Source organism: Ramularia collo-cygni (assembly GCF_900074925.1).
Source record: "Ramularia collo-cygni strain URUG2 genome assembly, contig: RCC_scaffold14, whole genome shotgun sequence".
NCBI lineage: Eukaryota > Fungi > Ascomycota > Dothideomycetes > Mycosphaerellales > Mycosphaerellaceae > Ramularia > Ramularia collo-cygni.
The window spans coordinates 324,476-342,606 of NW_019716268.1; the positions used below are offsets into that span (position 1 = coordinate 324,476).

The following is an 18,131-nucleotide window of genomic DNA, read 5'->3' on the forward strand; positions in this document are numbered from 1 at the left end:
ATGTGGGTTTTAACGCTGTCGCCGGCGAGTAATGCTGCGACGTTTCGTGCGCACAGCGGGCGTGATGTGTACGGGCTCGCGCGTACATATCATGCGCTCCCTCCATTCCCGASGCCTCATTAAAGGGACGAACCGGAGTGGACTTGCGCGAGATTGTTTCGATATCCAAGATTGGCCCAAGCGTCTACTTTGCCTGGACCGGGTCTAGCTTCTCAGGTACTGTACCTCCTTTCATCACGAACGAGGCACGAGCGCGCCGAGCGCCGAGCGGACAATTCGCTGACACCATGCCTATCACAGCGCCTTGGTGAGCTACTTGGACGCGAGTGACGACCTTCCCGCGCCCGTTTTTAGCCCGATTTGCCGCTGAGAGTGAGCTGGTCCGCTGGAGGCAACTTTTGGCTTTGCGCTGGTCAACATTGGAGATCAGATCCAGGAAGGGCCTATGAGAGGCACGCCGACATGTCCCACGCACCATCCCTACAGTCCCTGGCGGGCACTCGTCGCGAACTTGACCCATTCGAACTCCAGGCCCGTCCGCTGCAGCAGCAACAACAGCAGCGGCGACAGCCCTTCGACTACGACCAACACCACCGCCCCACCTCGCCAGCACAGCGAAGGGCAATACCGGCCTCGCTTGCGCAGATCCAAGTACCATCCTTCTCGGTCTTTCGCTCGCAGCTACCCATCWCCCCATCCGGTGCTCCACTTAAACCTGCACATCATCAAGCCCTCCAGCCTGCCAGAGCCTCGTTCTCCCGCTCCGAGAAGGCCTCGCCGCGGTTATTCGACCCTACCGCGCGACCAGTCTCCGTCGACAGTCCGCAGCTGTTACAACCACAACAATTTAGCAGTAGAGTGGCTACACAGGCTTGGGAGAGTGGATTGGAATCACCGCCGGAGAATAGGTGAGATATGGCACTATACCAACACCAGACCACATACTTACGGCTGTTAGATCTTCCTACACTAACCCGAGATCTCAACCATCCCACGATCGCAGTGCCTCGATCGACTCCCGCATAGTCAGCACGGCTGCCTCCTCGATATACAGCCAGTCGCAGCGACGGTCCAGCATACCCATTCTCTCGAGATATGCGCCAGGACGACAACAAGACCTTTACAGTACATACGACGATCGCGAACGGTTTCTCTCAAGACAGCCTGACGAACGCTACTTAATGAACACTGCGCAGCCAGCACCAACAATGACTCTGCAGCTTGACGGAATTCAACGGACTTTGACAGAGGAATCGCTATACGCAGAGTCGTTTGACTCGCAATCCAGAAGACCCAAGTCGCCTGGAGGGCTTGGGATTGGGTCTTTCTTTGGCTGGAATGCGTCTGGGAAGTCAGCGAGCGATTCACCTACAACCACCTTTTCCGAACGCTCTCTTTCGCCGCTGCCGTCGCCTGGACTAGGAATGTCTCGGTCAGGCACCGATGCGAATGGCAGACCACGGCTGACATCCCCTGGTCTGGACATGGCAAAGGCCAACATGCCCAATGCATACTTTCACAATCCAGAGACACCTCTACTTCTCGGCAATGGCCCGAACAATGTGCACGTCAGGGAGCTGGAACGCGAGCTTTCTCACGTCAGTCAGGAATTGGCCGAGTCTATTCGGAGGGAAATGGAGCTAGAAGATGAGATGGATCGCCTACGAGCTGAGCTACCTTCAATGCCTTCCTCCGATCCAAACCAGCGGAGAACCAGCGATTACTTCTCGGATAGCGGCGCGAGCTCCACTCGATTTCCCATCTCAGACTTTGACGCCAAGCTGGAACAGATGGAAAGGCAACTACGGAAAGTTGAGCAAGAAAAGGCGAATCTCCAAGTAGAGACGGCAGCCCGACTACAAACCGAGCTCGGTCGGAGGAGAGATTTAGAGGAGCTCGTTCGTGATCTTGAAGACCAACTAGATAAGCGAGGCGAGGAAGAAACGCCCGCGGAGAAGCTCGATGAGCTGACGACAAGTCTGGAAGAGACCAAGAGACGTCTAGGACAGGAGAAGATGACCAAGGAAAACTTTGAGGACCTCTACAGTGCCACCCGAGAAGAGTTGGAAAGGTTGAGGAACGAGGCAGATAACTTGCGGGATGAGGTCGTACCGCAATTGAAGGCACGGGTCGAGGGTCTGGAGTCTCAGGCCGCGGATACACAGGGTTTGGTGTACGAGAACACTCGCATGCAACAAGAGCTGGCTACACTGCGAGCAGGCAACGACGGCAATCACTCGAGATTTAACAGCATCGCTGAAGATGGTGTAGCATCTGCAATTGGCCATCGTATGAGCCTCYACAGGTCAGCGACGGGGTCTCTGACAAGGAGTACCAGTCTGCGACGGGGCGGCTCCATCAAAGATGGCCGTGAAGGAGGACGTCAGCGATCTGGTTCTATCGGACAAGGATTAGTTCCGGAGGTTTTCAAAGAAATGGAAGACCAGAGGGATGCTCTGCACAAAGCCCTCAAATTACTGATCAGACGCTACGAGAGACAGCATCGGGAGCATGAACGCGCAGTCAAGCAGCTCACCATTGCGAAGAACAAAGCCGAGGCCACCACTCCCAAACGGACCGCCTTCACCAAAGAAGTTGCCTTTTTGAAGGAAGAAGTCACGACTTTGAGGAAACGAACAGAGGACGCTCTCGAGACAAAATGGCAGTATGAGAAGAGCCTTTCTGGTCTGAAGATGGACCTGGACCGGGCGGAACAGGAGACTCGTGGATTGCGTGTCATTCTCCAAGGAGCCGACATGAGTGGTTCTGAGTCTGTAGACGCCAATGCCGAGGACGAACAGCTCAAAGTCAGCATCACCCGAGCTGAGACTGAGAGGGATCATGCACGGCAGGTCGCAGAAGACTACCGCCAACGAGCACGCACCGCGACGGATGAAAGCTCCGAAGAACTGATGGCATCCGCCAAACGTATGGACGAGCTGGCGGAGCAGTTGGAAAGCCAGGTGCAATCTCACACCGGGCTCCGCAACCGTCTGTCGGCTGCAATTGCGAAAGGTGAGCGGGAGCAGCGGGAGTCGACCCTTCAGATTGAGGAGATGCAGAAGCGTCTCGCGGGTATGGAGGACAGTGTGCTCGCAGCGCAGCAACACTCGGAGACTACGCTCGCCAATCACGACGCGGAAGTGCGCCGGATTGAAGACTCTACAACTCCCCAGCTTTCCCGACTCCGGATTTCCATCCCAGAGCCCAGTAAGCTTGGACCTCCGTCACCCATGATGAAGAGGAGCCCAAAGCTTGGTGGGAGATTGAGCGAGACGAGTCTGCTCGAGATGAGCCGCACCCAGATTCTAGAGCGCAAGGTGAAGGAGCTCGAGGCTCTCCTCCGTGAGGCCGAGGAGGATGTCCAGACTGTCGTCCAGCGCGTCAATCGAAGCCAGCTCGAAGTCGCGGAGCTGCAGACGGAGCGGGACGTCGCATTGAACCAGATGCGGAAGCTACAGGGTCTTGTCGTTCAAGAACGCCAAAAGGCCGATGCTCTGATGCAGTAATGAAGTTAGAGATGAACTGACATCTTGATGGACGAACGGCCTCCCGACATGATCTAAAAAAACCTCCTGCGCTTGGACACACAGCATGCGAGGCACATTCTTATGGCATTGAYATTTAATTCTCGCCTGATTTGCGCACTTAGCGGATGAATTCATCACTATCGACAGAACTGTAGGGCATAGATGTAGTAATGTAGGATACTAGACTGGGGACATTTATGATGATAATACTCGTCAGCCATCTCTCCATGATGTGCCGCGATCGATCCGTGAGGAATATCTGACACGTTGCAGGCTTGCATCCATGCAACGTCGAAGAGTCGCATCCACTGTCAAGAACCTTACCCTTCATATCACCACCGGGAAACGCGGGAAATCTCGCGACCAGAGCGTAAAGTGGCGAATGCCTGTTTCGTCTTTGCAACATGGAATGCTCTCACTGCGAGAGCTCCGTCGAATTGGGCGGGCCGGTGCCTGTCCCGGTGCTGTTTCAAGAGTGCAGGTGCTTACTACGAAGCGTGACGGCAGGTAGGTACTAGGTATGGTCCTTCCGTCTCTTGAATCTATCGCAGAGGCCCGTGGCACACGAGACTGTGTGCTGGTCAAATTTCGTTCTTCACCACGACTGGGATTGCACTCCGGACAGTCGTCCAGGTCATCTGCTCGTCCATTCCCTTCTCCATTCCCTTTGTCTTGGGCTCTCTTCTCTCTCTCTCTCGCTCGCTCTCTTCTCTGCTGTTCTCCAAACAGGCGCTGCGATCACACTCTTTATCTTTGTACAGTCTTTACCTGCATCACCACACAGACGCCCTCAGTCTACAAAGGCACTGAAGAGTGGCTTCTCTTCGTGTCTCCTTACACATCGCCCTGCCCTGCACGCAGACTTTCGCCGCCGGGCCTTCCAACTCATATCGAACACGCCACGACCACAACTTCACTCCAAGTCTCCGGCAACACTTCCTGAATGTGGTCGAGTGCAACACAGTCATTACCATTGTCAACATCCAGCACTATACGAGAGTCGRGAGTCGATCCTAACGTGGTCGCCATATTTGGAACAGCCTGCAGCCAGCACCCCTGCTATAACAGAACTTTAACATCCACCACGACACCTGCGACACTTCGAATTTCCACCAACGCGACGCCGTACTTGAATACGGGCTGGTCGCCGTCCTGGCATTGTTGTCTCCATGGCTGCAGACCTGGTGATAGCCGTCATCCTCGGCGTGATAATATGCGGCGCAGCATGTGCACTCGTGGTGGTGCTCTTCTGGATGTTATGGCGAAGGAAGGATTCCACCGGATCATTCTATATGGCTGCCAGGAGGTCCACCATGTTGATCGATAATGACGCTTCCGAACGTTCCTGGAAGAACAGCTCGGAGCCGGCTATCAATCGATATCAATCGAATTCGTCCGAAAAGGAGACTCACGCGTCCGGATCGCAGACACGAACTTCCTCGCAGAATGCACATCTTCGCAGTACGAGTCTTCAAAGTAGTAATCGGCCTGATGTGACTCCGTACGCTCCAAGAAGGCAGGCGTCGGATGGAAGACAGAACATGGAGATTGCTGATCCTTCGGGGATTCTGCAGCCTCATGAGTTGGAAGCATGCATCCCATCCGAACTCGATGGCGAAGCACTTGAGCCGGCACATGCGTCGCCTTGGACAGGGCGTACGTTGAATTCGGAATCCAATGCTCCGGGTTTCTTGCGCAAACTCTCGCTCAGGACAAGGAGGGCGACGAAACAGTCGCGGGATTCCGGATTTTTTGTGCCACGACCGTCGGCGTTGGGCATGAGAAGGTTGGATAGATCAGCGGTGAATGCTGAGCTGGAAGCTGTTCGAGCTTCTATGGAGGAGGAGAAGCGTATCATCAACCCATCYCCGGCCACGATCAACATTTCGCCCATGACCTCTTCATCAACTCGACATGATCCACATGGCGATCGGACACCACTGAGAGCGAGCATCTCACACGAGTCCATGGAACTTGATGCGGAATCTCCAACACGAAGAGCATCACTCTCCTCGTGGAGACAGAGCAGGGTTGATTCCTCATGGAGACAAAGCAGGGCCGATTCTTCTTGGAGGCAAAGTAGAGTCGATTCTACTTGGAGACAAAGCAGACCCGAGGTCAGAGCGCCGCCCGCTGCACATCCCGCGCGAAACTCCTCCCTCGGACCCGAGTGGTTCCCCAGATCAAGCATCAATGCCCGTCCCGACGGACTCAGTCGACATCCCTCAGAACTAAGCGGAGAATCCATCCTTCGCAGATCATCCGTTTGGATTGAAAGGGAATCCTTCCCACCAAGACTGACACAAAGTCTCGACATTCCCCGGAACAGCTTTCAGCCTTGGGTAAGACCCGTCGTAGTCATGAACAGCCCCACCGAATCCTCGGCGTACGACACTACAAACGACAGCAAAGCAAACAGCGACGACGACGACGAAGACGATGAAGCAGAAGGGGAAGAAGATGGCTCAAGAAACGCAACCGCTTCCTGGGCTCTCCCACCAATGACCCTCTACTCCCCAGCCTTGTCCCGCGACCGCTTCATCTCCCCCTTAATTTCTCCCGCAGTCTTCAGCAACGCAGATTCCTCTCCCGCATCAACTCCTCGCCTCAATGGAATTTCACCGCTTCCCTCACCATTCTTGCAAAGCAACAATAGCAGAACTTCGCCTTTACCTTCCCCATATCTCCCAGCCAAAAAGCAGAATCTCGCGAGCGCCGAATTGCTCGCGCCGACTACATATATGCCTCCACCACCAAAGGGAGCAAAGGAACCTTCTTCTACAGTCCATTATCCCAGCTGGTCGGAAATCTCGGGATTCGATTTTGTGAAACGGGAGAAGAAAGCCGCAACGGCAACGGCAATGGCAACGGCGGAGGAAGGTGATGGCGAGGATGGTGAGGGTGATGATGGGCAAGGGGATGAGGAAGGGGAAGGGCAAGGCGACGATGGATGGAAACCTGTACCAGACAGTGCGGCGGGACGATAYGAGTTGGCGACTTGAAAATGTCTTGATGGCATTATGATCTATAATGTCGAAGAATAGTAGTTCTTTATATCAGTAATTTCGCCCAACCAGTGGCATCATCTTCYTTTCCTCGCTTCAGCGGTAGTTCTTTTTTCTTTTCCCACCCGTAGGATTGATTGATTGGTGATGCCTGCGGTTACTTCTACAGCGCCCCAAATCAAGTCAGGATTCCTTTCCCTCCTTTTCAACAAGGTTCACCGGCTCTGCCATGCGAGCGGCTCTTGGCCCCATCAAACGTAACATGGAACAGGAGAGTGGACCCCACAAAGCGAAACAAAAGTATCACAATAATAGCATCATCATGGCATCAAAGTCTTTCATTCCATTTTCCGGACACTGACCGAGGCTCAGGTTACATCTTTCAGGTCGTACGATCCTAGGCACCTACTTTGACGCTTCCAGCGCCAGTAGCGAACATCAGTAAGCCAGCAGCGRCCTCCCTCCGATTCGCCTCCTCCAAAGCCATCCGACTCTTCCTCGCGGCCGCCCCTCGCTCCGCAAAGCGACTCGCGGGTCCCYCATCTACAAACTCAATACCGTGTATCATGTACGACATGCCATCATGCGTCTTCTCCCAATCTCGTGACCAGATGTGGTGCTGATGAGTGGATGTGTACTTTTCCAGAGGTGGCAGGATGAGAATGGTGATGTGGGCGTCATACCCTTCGGGGACCCTAACAGGCTTCTTGGGCCGAGCGCTCAGCGACATCACAACCTCCTCTTCACCACCATGCTCGGAGGTGTTGTCGCAATAGTCATGCAGATCTTGGTTCAGTTCTCCAAAGTCGCCCTTGATCCAGCCAGAGTGCACAGCAGCAGYGACAACATCAGAGTCGTCCGTGTAGATGTCTGTTCCCCACAGCTGCCGGCGTTTACATATCTCCTCGAGACTGTAATTCTCCTCCTCGCCGGACTCGCTCGAGGCGAGGTAGTACCGTGGTACGCGAATGGTAAAAGTCGAATTCTCTCTGCCTTCAAAGACTGGGATGGGCTTCATTCTACTGCTGAACTTGATTTTAGCATCAATGTTGGTCTCCGCTGCGGGAGCCATGGAGACTTCGGCCGTGTAAAGTTGTGAGCCGAGATGCTTTCGCGGTTTCGTCGCGCTCTCGTCTAGAACTCGCTTGCTCAATACCGTGACCGATGGCTTGCGAGGAGGCGGTATTGCTCGTGGGGTATGATGGTGATGATGTCCGACCGGGTGCGCATGATGGTGGTGATGGTGGTGCTGCGCCTGGCTGGCCGCAAGATTTGCCTGTGAGAGAGGATTCGAAGGCGCTCGCGTCACGACTTCAGGTTCGTGACGGTGATGGTGGTGATGAATCGGATGAGCTGTATGGTGGTGATGATGGTGGTGGTGCTGATGCGCAGCCTTTGCACGTTTTACTCCACGAATGTCGGGAGTGTTCCTCCCATCGGCGTCCATCTCTTCTCTTGACCTTCGCCCATTTTTCTTGCCACCCCTCGACCCTGCTTTTGAGCTGCTTCTGGTATCCTCCATCTCCATCATAACTCCTCGCATGCCCTCGACTGGTTCACCTGCCTGTCGTGCAGGGCTATTACGAGACGGCGTGTGTGTCCCATTGATCGGATGGCTTGCATGAGGTGTAGCACTTCCAGCACCAGATCCAAGACCAGAGAACATCCTGCCAAATTCCATCTTGATTCCAGGATTGTCTCCACCAGGACCTACATGTCTAGGTTGAGCTCCCTGCACCGCTTGCGGTAGTGGTGAATTGCGGCCACGACGATTCAGCTCAGGGCTTAGGTTGAGAACAGCCCTGTGAACGGAGCCTTCTCCTTCTCGGTATTGCTGCTCTCGCGGCATCATTTCCATACGCTGATGCTCTTCCTGCGTCATTGGTCGCTCAATTCCGGGCCGACCTCGCTCAATCCCGGCGTACTCGGCATGTGGTGGTGGGCTTTGACGAGACATTTGGCGGCGCATGTCCGGCGCTCGCCCTTCGATGGATTCTCTCGGCTGGTCAGGTGCCGGATGCGAGGTCGGGGGGAAGGCCGGTCTGAACAGCGATGCCTGCTCTTCACGCATGGGTGCGCCAAATGTCCCAGGCTGATATCGCATATGAGGTCCTTGCTGCGGTTGTGGAGGAGGCGGTTGCTGCACGCGATTCTCCATTTGAGGACTGTTATACGCAGCCCGCTCATGCGGGTGTGAGGTGATTCCGTTTTGGAACGGAGGCCGTTCGTGCATTTGCATCATCTCGGTTCGGGGCGGGGCTGGCGATTCTCCGTAGTGCCTCATCATGTTTGCGCGATTGTCATCTGGTCGCATCATCTCCTCCATGTGCCGCCGGGGCCCCGAAAGCTCCACAGGTTGGCTGTTCGGTCGCGTAGGCGCACCGTGTCCGTTCATGTGATGCATATGCTCCTGCGATGGGGCTTGAAAGGCTCGAAAATTATGTTGCGGCTCGCGAGGGTATGTTGGCGAACCAAGTATTCCATCTTTGCGTGGCTCGGAAGCCATTCGTCCCGACTCTCGAAATGGCCCACCTTGGGATGGACTGTAACCTTTCTGACCGCGGTCGCTCCCTTCTCGCATGCTCGAAGCCCTTGCTCTTCCAGGCGATGGCGGTTGCATCGATCTGGTGATTGGCGCTGGGGCAGCTGCAGAGCTGTGTGGTGACCCAACCGGCCGACGATCGTCGCCACCTAGCATCGCTGAAATAGACATGCCAGGGCGTTGGCTTGTGTACTCGCGGGGCCCGCCAAACGGTGCAGACGAAGGTGGACCACGCATACCTGGTCCAACATGTTGTCCCGCAGACGAGGGTGTGCTGCTGGTAGGCGAGGGAGGCGGCATGTTTCGCGTGGGAAAGGAGGGTTGTGGTGGAGGACCTGTAAGCAGTTTGGTGAGCTCTCCCCACTGTCAACACGCCGTGTCGGTATACCTACCTCCTGGGTACTGCGGTGGGCTTCCTGCTGTGCCGAGAGAGCGTCGCCGCGGATCGTCAAAAGGGTGAGACATGGCCAAGCCACTCGAAGGCGGTGGAGGGAGCCCTTGACTGTGCGATGGAGGCTGCTGTTGCGGGGGTTGGTGGTGGTGATGTGTTGGAGGCGGTGGCTGCTGAGAAAGGTTACCTGAGGAGAGTTCGTTAGCGATCTTTAGCTAAGCTGTTTGAGTTTGCGGAAGCGGCGGGCGCCAGTGGCATCGGGCCACGGTCCCGGGATTTTCGTGGCTCCCGAAATGGAGCAACAAAAGAATGGTTCAGAGGTCGAAGACTTGCGCCGCGACTCTATGGTTATTGTGTCTCACCACTCCGCACGCTCATGCCATGGCAAATGTTTCGGCTCAGTCGTTGGCCACTGACGGGCAATCGTCGGCCAGGCAGGGGGAGGCAAAACGCAAACCAGTTGTGCGCTCAGCAGACACTGTATGCTGTACACCCGCTGCCGTGCAAAAACGGACACCTGGAGGAGTGTCGCAAGTTTTGCATCGGCTGTGCGACTGGGCGCCCGCGTAGATCCCACCCAAGCGCCACCTCATCCTCGAGCTTGTGTGACCAAGTAAAACGTACCTTGTGTCGGCTGCCATGCTCTTGACGCCAGCCCCAGGCTGCCGCGTCGACTGCCACCGGGGTAGAATGGATCTCTGTTGGTTTGGAAGGGGTCGGCGAATGGTGTTATGGCCGGCGGCTGAGCGGCGGGCRGTAGGAAGGGCGATGCATGACTGGAAGGCGGCGGCGCGGTCTGGTTGTGAGCAGACTGACGATCCGGGACACGGTCGAATGGGTGGCGATCCATATTCCTGCTCGATGAGCTAGCTAGCTATCGCGTGTCGTGATGCGTTCGCAAGGTCGTTGTCGATGTCGTTGTCGATTGGGTGTCGATCGGGGCGGCAGCGCGGTTCGATCGCGTGAGGTGTGTGGCAGCCAAGGTCCATGGTGATTTTATTGACAGTCCATGATGGTCAATGTCTCGGGAGCGATAGAAACGTTGGGGCGTTGCAAATGCTTCCCGTGCCTTGTAGGAGTTGGAGGTGTCGAGGGGAGATCTGGACGAGACTTGTCGGGTGGGAGATCTCGAGGCGCTTGTCGATCGTTCCCGGGTAGGCGTAAGGTACAGGACGGGGAACCTATTCCTTGAACCCTGTGCTGACGATAAGCATCACGTTTCAAAAATCCTGCCCTGCGGCACTTGACGGTCCCTGTCACAACATCACCTACGTTGCTTGCTGCCGCATATAGCCCTGATCTGCTCTGCTCAGCATCACCTCGGGAATGCTGGCCAGCATCGCCGTGACACGCTACTGCCCATGCCTGGATCGCCCTCAGCAACATGGCGTGTGTACGTCGAGCGGCTCCGATCGGTGTTCCAAGGCGCTGATCCGCGCGTCGCCGTGGCTTTCTGGCTCTTTGGGTTGATCAACAATAGTCAGTATCGCAAGCGCACGCCAGGCGTTCCTCACGGCTTATCCCCTCGGACACAGTCTTCTACGTGATCATTCTCACCGCCGCGTTGGATCTCGTCGGTCCAAGCGTGCCGAAAGCGACGGTGCTGCTCGCGTGCATCGTCCCGGGTCTTGCGACCAAAGTCGTTGCGCCGTATGTGATTCATTGGATCCCATACTCACTGCGAGTCTTGATCTTCGCGGGATTGTCGACATGCGGTATGCTGGCAGTTGCTCTCTCGCCCAACAATACAGATGCCAGCAGCATATCGAGTAAGATTGCCGGTATCGTCCTGGCAAACATTAGCAGTGGGTTTGGAGAAGTCAGCTTCCTCGGTCTGACACACTACTATGGTCCCTTCAGTCTTGCGGCTTGGGTGAGCAGAGCTGCCGTGCTTGTGAGGGAGAACTATTTTGACACGTGACAGGGGAGCGGAACTGGTGGTGCTGGTCTCATCGGTGCTGGTAGGCTATCTACTCTGATGCATGTCCTCTCAGCTGCTAATGCTCATGGATTAGGAGCGTATGCGCTTGCCACAACACAGCTGGGCTTCAGTGTACACGCGACATTGGTATCGAGTACTKTGCTGCCGCTGGTCATGCTATTCAGCTACTTCATTTTGCTACCCCTCGGGCCTCTCCGAGGTGCACGCAAGGATGAACGTCAATATCAGTCTGTAGATACCGAGGAAGACGACTTTGATCCCTCTCAGGTTGACCCTCCCGATACAGCTGGCTTACTCGCTCGGCCTGAAGGAAGATCGGTCTCGCCTGCATACATCAACAAGCAGAGCTGGGCTAGACAAGCCTGGATAGATCTCAGAAGCAAACTGGTCCGCGCAAAAGCACTTGTCATACCGTACGTCAAAATCAGAAGTGCAAGCTTGTCTATCCTCGGGATGACCTTCAAACCTCCTTCACTTCATCATGGCACTTCTTCACATATACTAAGAGAATATGACCCTTTTTAGTTACATGGTACCGTTGTTCCTCGTTTACCTCGCTGAGTACACCATTAACCAGGGTGTGGCACCAACTCTGCTGTTTCCTCTGGCAGAATCACCATTCAAGCATTTTGTGAGTTGCTCCAACCATACCTCGACTGAGCGCAATCACTGATACCACCCAGCGAGCATTCTACCCAACCTATGGCGCGATCTATCAAGTCGGCGTCTTCATCTCTCGGTCCTCTCTTCCCTTCATTCGCATCCGCAGCCTCTACATCCCGACGTTCCTGCAAGTCCTCAATCTCGTGATTCTCGTCGCGCACGCTCTCTGGCCATTCATCCCGACTGTCTGGTTTGTGTTCGCGATCATCTTCTGGGAAGGACTGCTAGGAGGTCTGGTCTATGTATCAACCTTTGCAGCTATTCGGGAAGACATAGCCGATGATGAGAGGGAGTTCAGTCTAGGCGCTGTAACTGTCAGCGATAGTGGAGGGATCTTTCTGGCTGGACTGCTGGGCGCTTTCATGGAGACTGCTCTCTGTCRGTGGCAAGTGGACCATGGGAGAGATTGGTGTCGGTCTCTTTGAGGGCGTTGCGCTTGTTCTCTGACTGCAGTATTCACGCAACACTGCCTCAGTACCGACACCTGCTGCCGTCGAAAGTATGTGTTGCCATTTGATGACCCTTGGGGCCTTTCCAATGCGGTTCCACCACCCTGTTAGGCGGTTTTGGCATGATTCTGTCAAGTTCGCAGACAGGTGGAGATGGATCTGCGGGCCACAGTACTGCATTAGCTTCGCCTAGCGTTGACAGATCCAGATGGAAGTGAATGAAAGGACCCTGTCAGGCCAGCCAGCTTACCTACCTTAGGTCGCGTTCCCATCGCGCGGCAAGTCCATTCACATCAGGGTCTGCTGCCTACAACCAGTGCGTCGCGTCACCCGTCACGCGACTTCGGCTTTACACCTTGAGTCACTGCAAACAACAACACCTCCATCTCGCAATTGGAACATCGGCTGATCAATAACCCATCCACCTCCATCYCAAGCTCAAGCTCACGGCCATGTTCGTGTCTATCATCTCGCCGTCGGCGCTCATCAAGGAGGAAGATGATGATATGGGCGTCGAAATCATGGACTTTGAGCAGGGCGATCATGACACCAGTCCGATTGACGCAGAAACTGACACCCTACTCCCCACAAAGAAAGCCCGTCGTCTCCCAATGAGCGCTCAGCAACAGAGGGAGCGTGTATGTTCTCCCACAATTGCTTGATGGATACATCGGCCACTCCACTGACCAATTCTGCCATTCAGATCGATGAGATTGAACAAGCTCTCAAGACCTTCGAAAATACCAAGCACCCTCCACCGCGTACGACCAAGAAACGCAAGACTATCACTCCAGAACCCTCCTCGCCCATGGAGACGGATGTCGTGAACTTGGCCACGCCACCGGCTGAAGAAGCACCAGAGAAGCCGTCCAACGACACTCGGACCACTTCGAGAACTTCGAAGTCGACAAGAAAGGAAAAGGACTCTCTGCTGAACAACATACCCCCGAAGATTGTTGAATTGATGAAGACGCTGGATACCTTTGGTAGTCCATTCGAAAAGGTAGCCGTTGCCCTCTCCTGCGATCGCACCAAGCTAATGCTCCAGCCTCAAGGTCCTTTCGCGTACTGTTAAGGCTGCTCTGACCGAATTACGCCGCATGAACGATACCGAGACATTGGTCACTGAGCTGGAAGCCATCGAGCGGGAATGGAAGCTCAACAACAGGGCTTCTTTGCAGAAGGTGGAGGCCCTGCTGTCCCGCAATGGCGTGGTGGCAATCGGGGGAGTAGAGATTCCCTCCGGATCGTTATGATTTGGTAGCTTGGAGACCGGCCGGCTTGTTGGAAAACAACCCTCACACCAGAGAAGACATCTGAAGCGGGAATTGAGTCATGGACAGGGTTGGCTTTCGACAAGATGGAATCGGGACGCCTGAGTCTTCGGTGCTGAGGATGTTGTTCWAGACGCTTGCCATGAGGTGTTGCGTAATATACCACAGATAGTGGTCGTTGACGTTTAAAGTACTGAGTAAATGAATGACGATCCGGTTAACGTGTTTGCAGGTACGCTTCCGTGCGCTGTCGGCGTCCTCGTCTGTTGTCTCACGAAGCTCATCTTGTCATATTCATTCTCACGACATACTGTTAGGAGTCTACTGTCGGAAGGTCTTGGTAATGTAAGTGCTCAAAATCCTCAGAAGTAGGAGAGCTGGCTCAAGGTCACAGTGTTATAGTGGTCTTCTCCGAGACGAGTGATAAAAAAGGCCACAATCAAAATTTCCGTCGTGGGACATTCAAGCGTCGGAGTCACAGTCGATCGAAGTTGCCTTCGCTGGATGTACTAAAACGATACAAATGGACAAGGTAGGGATACCGGACGTGAAATGACCAAGCTTGGGGAAAGATCCATAAAAGCCTGCTAGGTGGCTACATGTAGGTTCCATTGTCTATTTGCGCATACATAATAGACTAACGATAAGGTCCGCACAAATGATAGCAGCGACTGAAAAAAGCATCAACTCCAACAACACTAGATCGAGCCACATAAGCTTCAGACTCGACATAATTCATGGCGCCCAATGCGTTATCAATCTCCTGCCCTGCACTGGAGGAGACGTTACCTCGCAGCACTCCGAATCGGCGTCTCCAGAAGCACCATCTTTCCAGAGACAAGCCTGGATCACCTTGGAAGAGTTCTCCGGCGGCCAAAATCTGTTTCTCGCCATCGCCAATAGGATGTTCGTTGGCTAGTAGAGCTTTTGCAAGCAAGGGACTCGCACACTTATTCATCCAATCGCTAGCAACAGCGACAGCTGCATCGGCGTCAGGCCCAGAAGGATGCTCCGTTTCAAGGGCATGCCTCAATGACCAAATCGCAAAGGGAATCCCAGGGATCAGTCCAACGCGCACTATTGCCGCAACGAAGGAATTGAGGTTCACCCATTGGTTAAGTGTGTAAGAACGCTGCTCATCGGCCTTGAAGGTCGGATCTGGTCGGTGTTAGCATTGGCTCTCTTTCTCACAATTCGCAATCTAGTTGACACTTACCAGTCAGACTATCCCTCACGACAGGACCCAGACTTGCCAGCGACTTTCTCCAGGACGCTGCAGAATCGTCCTGGGTCAATTCGGTATATTTATCTCCAGTTCCAGGCATCCCGATGCATTGCATCACGTAGAAAAGAAAGCGACGTTCTTCATTTTTAGCGCTTGGCACTTGAGCCCCGATATCAAGCATGAGATGCCAGAAATCGTCCTGGAGGGCCGCTACATTCTGGTATCCCTCATCCTGGGGATCGAGGTGAATGATGGCGATAGCAGCTTTCTGAGCACTTTTTTTTGCCCGGCGCCCGTCGGTTTGATCAACATCGACGAGCGATTTGATGAGAATGTCGATGATCTTCTTGTGTGTATCGACTGTTCTGGTGTCTCGCAGACTCTTCAAGTCATCGAGCAGACTGCTGAATAACTCCGTGTTGAAGGGGGCCGCGTCGTCGAATATCATGATAACTGCGTTTGTCGAGTTACAAATTGATGTTTCTCACTCAGAGGCTGAAGAAGGTTGAAGATAAGCTGGTGATACATATAGGTTTCTTGAAGTGAACGGCAAACAACGACCGCAAACAAAGGCCTGAATGCGAACTTTGCATGCTACATGCCGTCAAGGACCAGCACCTTCACCTCATCGCCGGATGAGGCTAGCGGAATGATCCAACCTGGAATGCACAAATGGACGAAACTCCGCCAAGCTACGTAAGAGTTCACGTTAGCGACGATTGCTTGATGCCGCAAACAAAGACCCGAATGCATACTGCATCAACTTATTCCCGGGAAGGCTAGCGAGATAATACGAGCTGTGAATGAAACCTCCCGTCAAGCTACGTAAGGGGTTCACGTTAGCGGCGATTGCTTGATGAATGACAACGGAAGCTGCTTGGCTTGGTCAAGACTTCACTTCTTTCACACACTCACGCTACGTCACTTGATTCTAAGAGATTGAGCTCGCAGAATTTTGAGATCTCGTAACGACATCCCTCTCTCTCTCACTTGCTTTGTGTCTTTGTCTCTCACAAACATCCGATCTAGCACCTGAGCTAGTCTCGTCTTCCGACACATACTCGTTAAGCAATCTCCGTTTGGGACAGTTGGTGTACACCTATACTGAGTTTGCTGCATATACATGTCTTTCCTGTTCCCAAACATAGCAAACATGGCTGAGTCGACATCTCCTGAGCAACAGCCTTCACGAAAAGGCGTACACATTCTTGCGAGACACATCACTGTAATTTCCAACGCCTCATCTCCTGATTAATAGTAATGATTACACTTCATGACATGTCTCGAACGATGGCTGAATCTGCACATACCAATCCTTCAGCTGTCGAAGAGCTATAAGGAAGAGACTCCCACCGCTCATGCAGTCTCTTTCATTCCCATTCCCATTCTTCCACATCTCTACACTCGGGCCGGTTCCCAGCATACACTTCACTTCCAGCATACAATTCGTTTCCACAATACACTTCTTCATTTTCCAGCAACCACTCGATTCCCAGCCAATAAAAAAGCATCCAAAAGAGCAGCATGTCTTCCAACTCTAGCAGCTCCCAAGACTCTCACGTAAGTTACCTTTGACCCTTTGCAGACTCTTCCCAATGGATTGCTAAGAAATGAAACAGTACTCATGCTCTAACCTGGACGACGACGACTCTTCCCGAAGAGTGAATGCCCAAAAAGCAAGAGACCAAGTACAACGCGCACCTACCATGAGAAACAAGGGAGATTCCAGATACCCTGAGCATCACAACAACTACGAGGGGCACGATTTTAAGCTGCAAGGCGTAAGTTGGTTCCAACTTCATCGATTAGATTGCTCTGTACAATAGCCCCACTAACTCTTGAACCAAGCCTCTCACCTCCTTTCCTGTCAACGACGAGGCCTGGCAACCTAGGAGTCAACCTCCTGCCACCCGAGCAATTTATAACGAGAATGATAAGGATAATATCGAGGTTGTGTACCATGACAAAAGTCAGGGGAGTACGGGTAACTTCTCTGCATTCTCCCTGGCCATATACAGGGAGAGGAAGTCTCGGGACCATGACTCGAAAGATCATTCAGAATAGACAGCTGACGACAACCGCTGGCTGGGGATTGTTGTAATCGTATTGAAGTAATAGCTCAGTGAGGATGTAATCGAGATGTTTGCTGTGAAATTGGAGTTGTCGTTGTGTTCTGAGGACTCGGTTGTTTCACTTTGTTGTAGTATTCTTCATGCCAGTCCCATCGACGAAGTCGCAACGTCAGTGAGAAACAAACATGTATTGGTTGATGCTTGCTCGCTGAGCTTTGCGAGAAAGATTCCCAACACAAGTTGTCCAGAAGCAGGCAAGCTCATTCGATTCGTCGCTGGGAGGGTTGCAATAGAATTGGTTCTAGCCTCTGTGTGTCTTGGCTCGGATCTATACTGACTGCTGCGGCTGGGAKCTAGCTAGCCTTGGTGGCTTGCTTGTGCAAGATTCAAGCGCATGAGATCAATCCTGGTGTCCCGACGATGTGTGGCTGATTTCCAATGCTGAAAGTCTTGAGGCACTTTTCCGCAAAGCAGTATTCCTGGATTCGAAACCTGAAAGACAGTCAGATGCATTCTCCGACCGGAATTCGTGTTTTCGTTGCAGCAAGGTTGAAGAGGCTGAGCTCAAACTCGTGAGTAACATACGTGTACCATGGTCTGAGCGACCTCGCTGCATGTATTGAGCGTATAAAATCCATGACGGATTGTCAGTTTTCTCCTCCTGAGCACTCGCGCATCAAAGCAATTCGTCTTGCGGGTAGAGTCGCTCACAGAACAGACCATTCAAAAGACGGAATACCATTATGGCCACCACGGTCTAGGATACCGACACCCTTTTAGGCTTCTCAAGGCGGCCAATGATATGGTGTGCTAACAACATAATCTGCAGATGACCACTGTCACCACAATTGCACATCCTTGGTCATCAGAACATGCACTCTGACGGTATGGTTCGCACTTGGGGATTGTCAAATATGATGGTCGCCTCATGGTCGTTACCGGCTGAGCAAGACGCTGCCCGTACAGCATCTCGACGCATCGGAGCGGAATTGAGCGGCCTAGAGGACGACAGCTCAGCAAGGGTTCTGTCCACTTCAC

The 18,131-nt window shown here is 53.5% G+C and overlaps 7 protein-coding genes; 5 read left to right on the forward strand and 2 right to left on the reverse strand.

Annotated features, from left to right (window-relative positions):
* Positions 1-462: 462 nt before the first annotated feature.
* Positions 463-3,509, forward strand: RCC_08447 (uncharacterized protein; the record flags this gene model as incomplete). XM_023773698.1 has 2 exons in its annotated part: positions 463-908; positions 959-3,509. 2 exons carry the CDS (start codon positions 463-465, stop codon positions 3,507-3,509), a joined length of 2,997 nt encoding a protein of 998 aa, XP_023629466.1.
* A 2,381-nt stretch (positions 3,510-5,890) lies between these two features.
* On the forward strand, positions 5,891-6,532 carry RCC_08448 (uncharacterized protein; the record flags this gene model as incomplete). The annotated part of the gene is made up of 1 exon (XM_023773699.1): positions 5,891-6,532. One exon carries the CDS (start codon positions 5,891-5,893, stop codon positions 6,530-6,532), a length of 642 nt encoding a protein of 213 aa, XP_023629467.1.
* A 400-nt stretch (positions 6,533-6,932) lies between these two features.
* Positions 6,933-10,318, reverse strand: RCC_08449 (uncharacterized protein; the record flags this gene model as incomplete). XM_023773700.1 has 3 exons in its annotated part: positions 6,933-9,412; positions 9,470-9,655; positions 10,093-10,318. The coding sequence occupies 3 exons, from the start codon at positions 10,316-10,318 to the stop codon at positions 6,933-6,935; spliced, it is 2,892 nt and encodes a 963-aa protein (XP_023629468.1).
* Positions 10,319-10,829: 511 nt separating this feature from the next.
* On the forward strand, positions 10,830-12,498 carry RCC_08450 (related to Protein btn1; the record flags this gene model as incomplete). XM_023773701.1 has 6 exons in its annotated part: positions 10,830-10,947; positions 11,004-11,341; positions 11,393-11,429; positions 11,484-11,823; positions 11,936-12,041; positions 12,094-12,498. 6 exons carry the CDS (start codon positions 10,830-10,832, stop codon positions 12,496-12,498), a joined length of 1,344 nt encoding a protein of 447 aa, XP_023629469.1.
* A 476-nt stretch (positions 12,499-12,974) lies between these two features.
* On the forward strand, positions 12,975-13,778 carry RCC_08451 (uncharacterized protein; the record flags this gene model as incomplete). XM_023773702.1 has 3 exons in its annotated part: positions 12,975-13,160; positions 13,226-13,525; positions 13,578-13,778. The coding sequence occupies 3 exons, from the start codon at positions 12,975-12,977 to the stop codon at positions 13,776-13,778; spliced, it is 687 nt and encodes a 228-aa protein (XP_023629470.1).
* A 655-nt stretch (positions 13,779-14,433) lies between these two features.
* RCC_08452 (uncharacterized protein) lies at positions 14,434-15,469 on the reverse strand (the record flags this gene model as incomplete). XM_023773703.1 has 2 exons in its annotated part: positions 14,434-14,954; positions 15,013-15,469. The coding sequence occupies 2 exons, from the start codon at positions 15,467-15,469 to the stop codon at positions 14,434-14,436; spliced, it is 978 nt and encodes a 325-aa protein (XP_023629471.1).
* A 1,076-nt stretch (positions 15,470-16,545) lies between these two features.
* Positions 16,546-17,085, forward strand: RCC_08453 (uncharacterized protein; the record flags this gene model as incomplete). XM_023773704.1 has 3 exons in its annotated part: positions 16,546-16,581; positions 16,641-16,802; positions 16,870-17,085. 3 exons carry the CDS (start codon positions 16,546-16,548, stop codon positions 17,083-17,085), a joined length of 414 nt encoding a protein of 137 aa, XP_023629472.1.
* Positions 17,086-18,131: the final 1,046 nt, after the last annotated feature.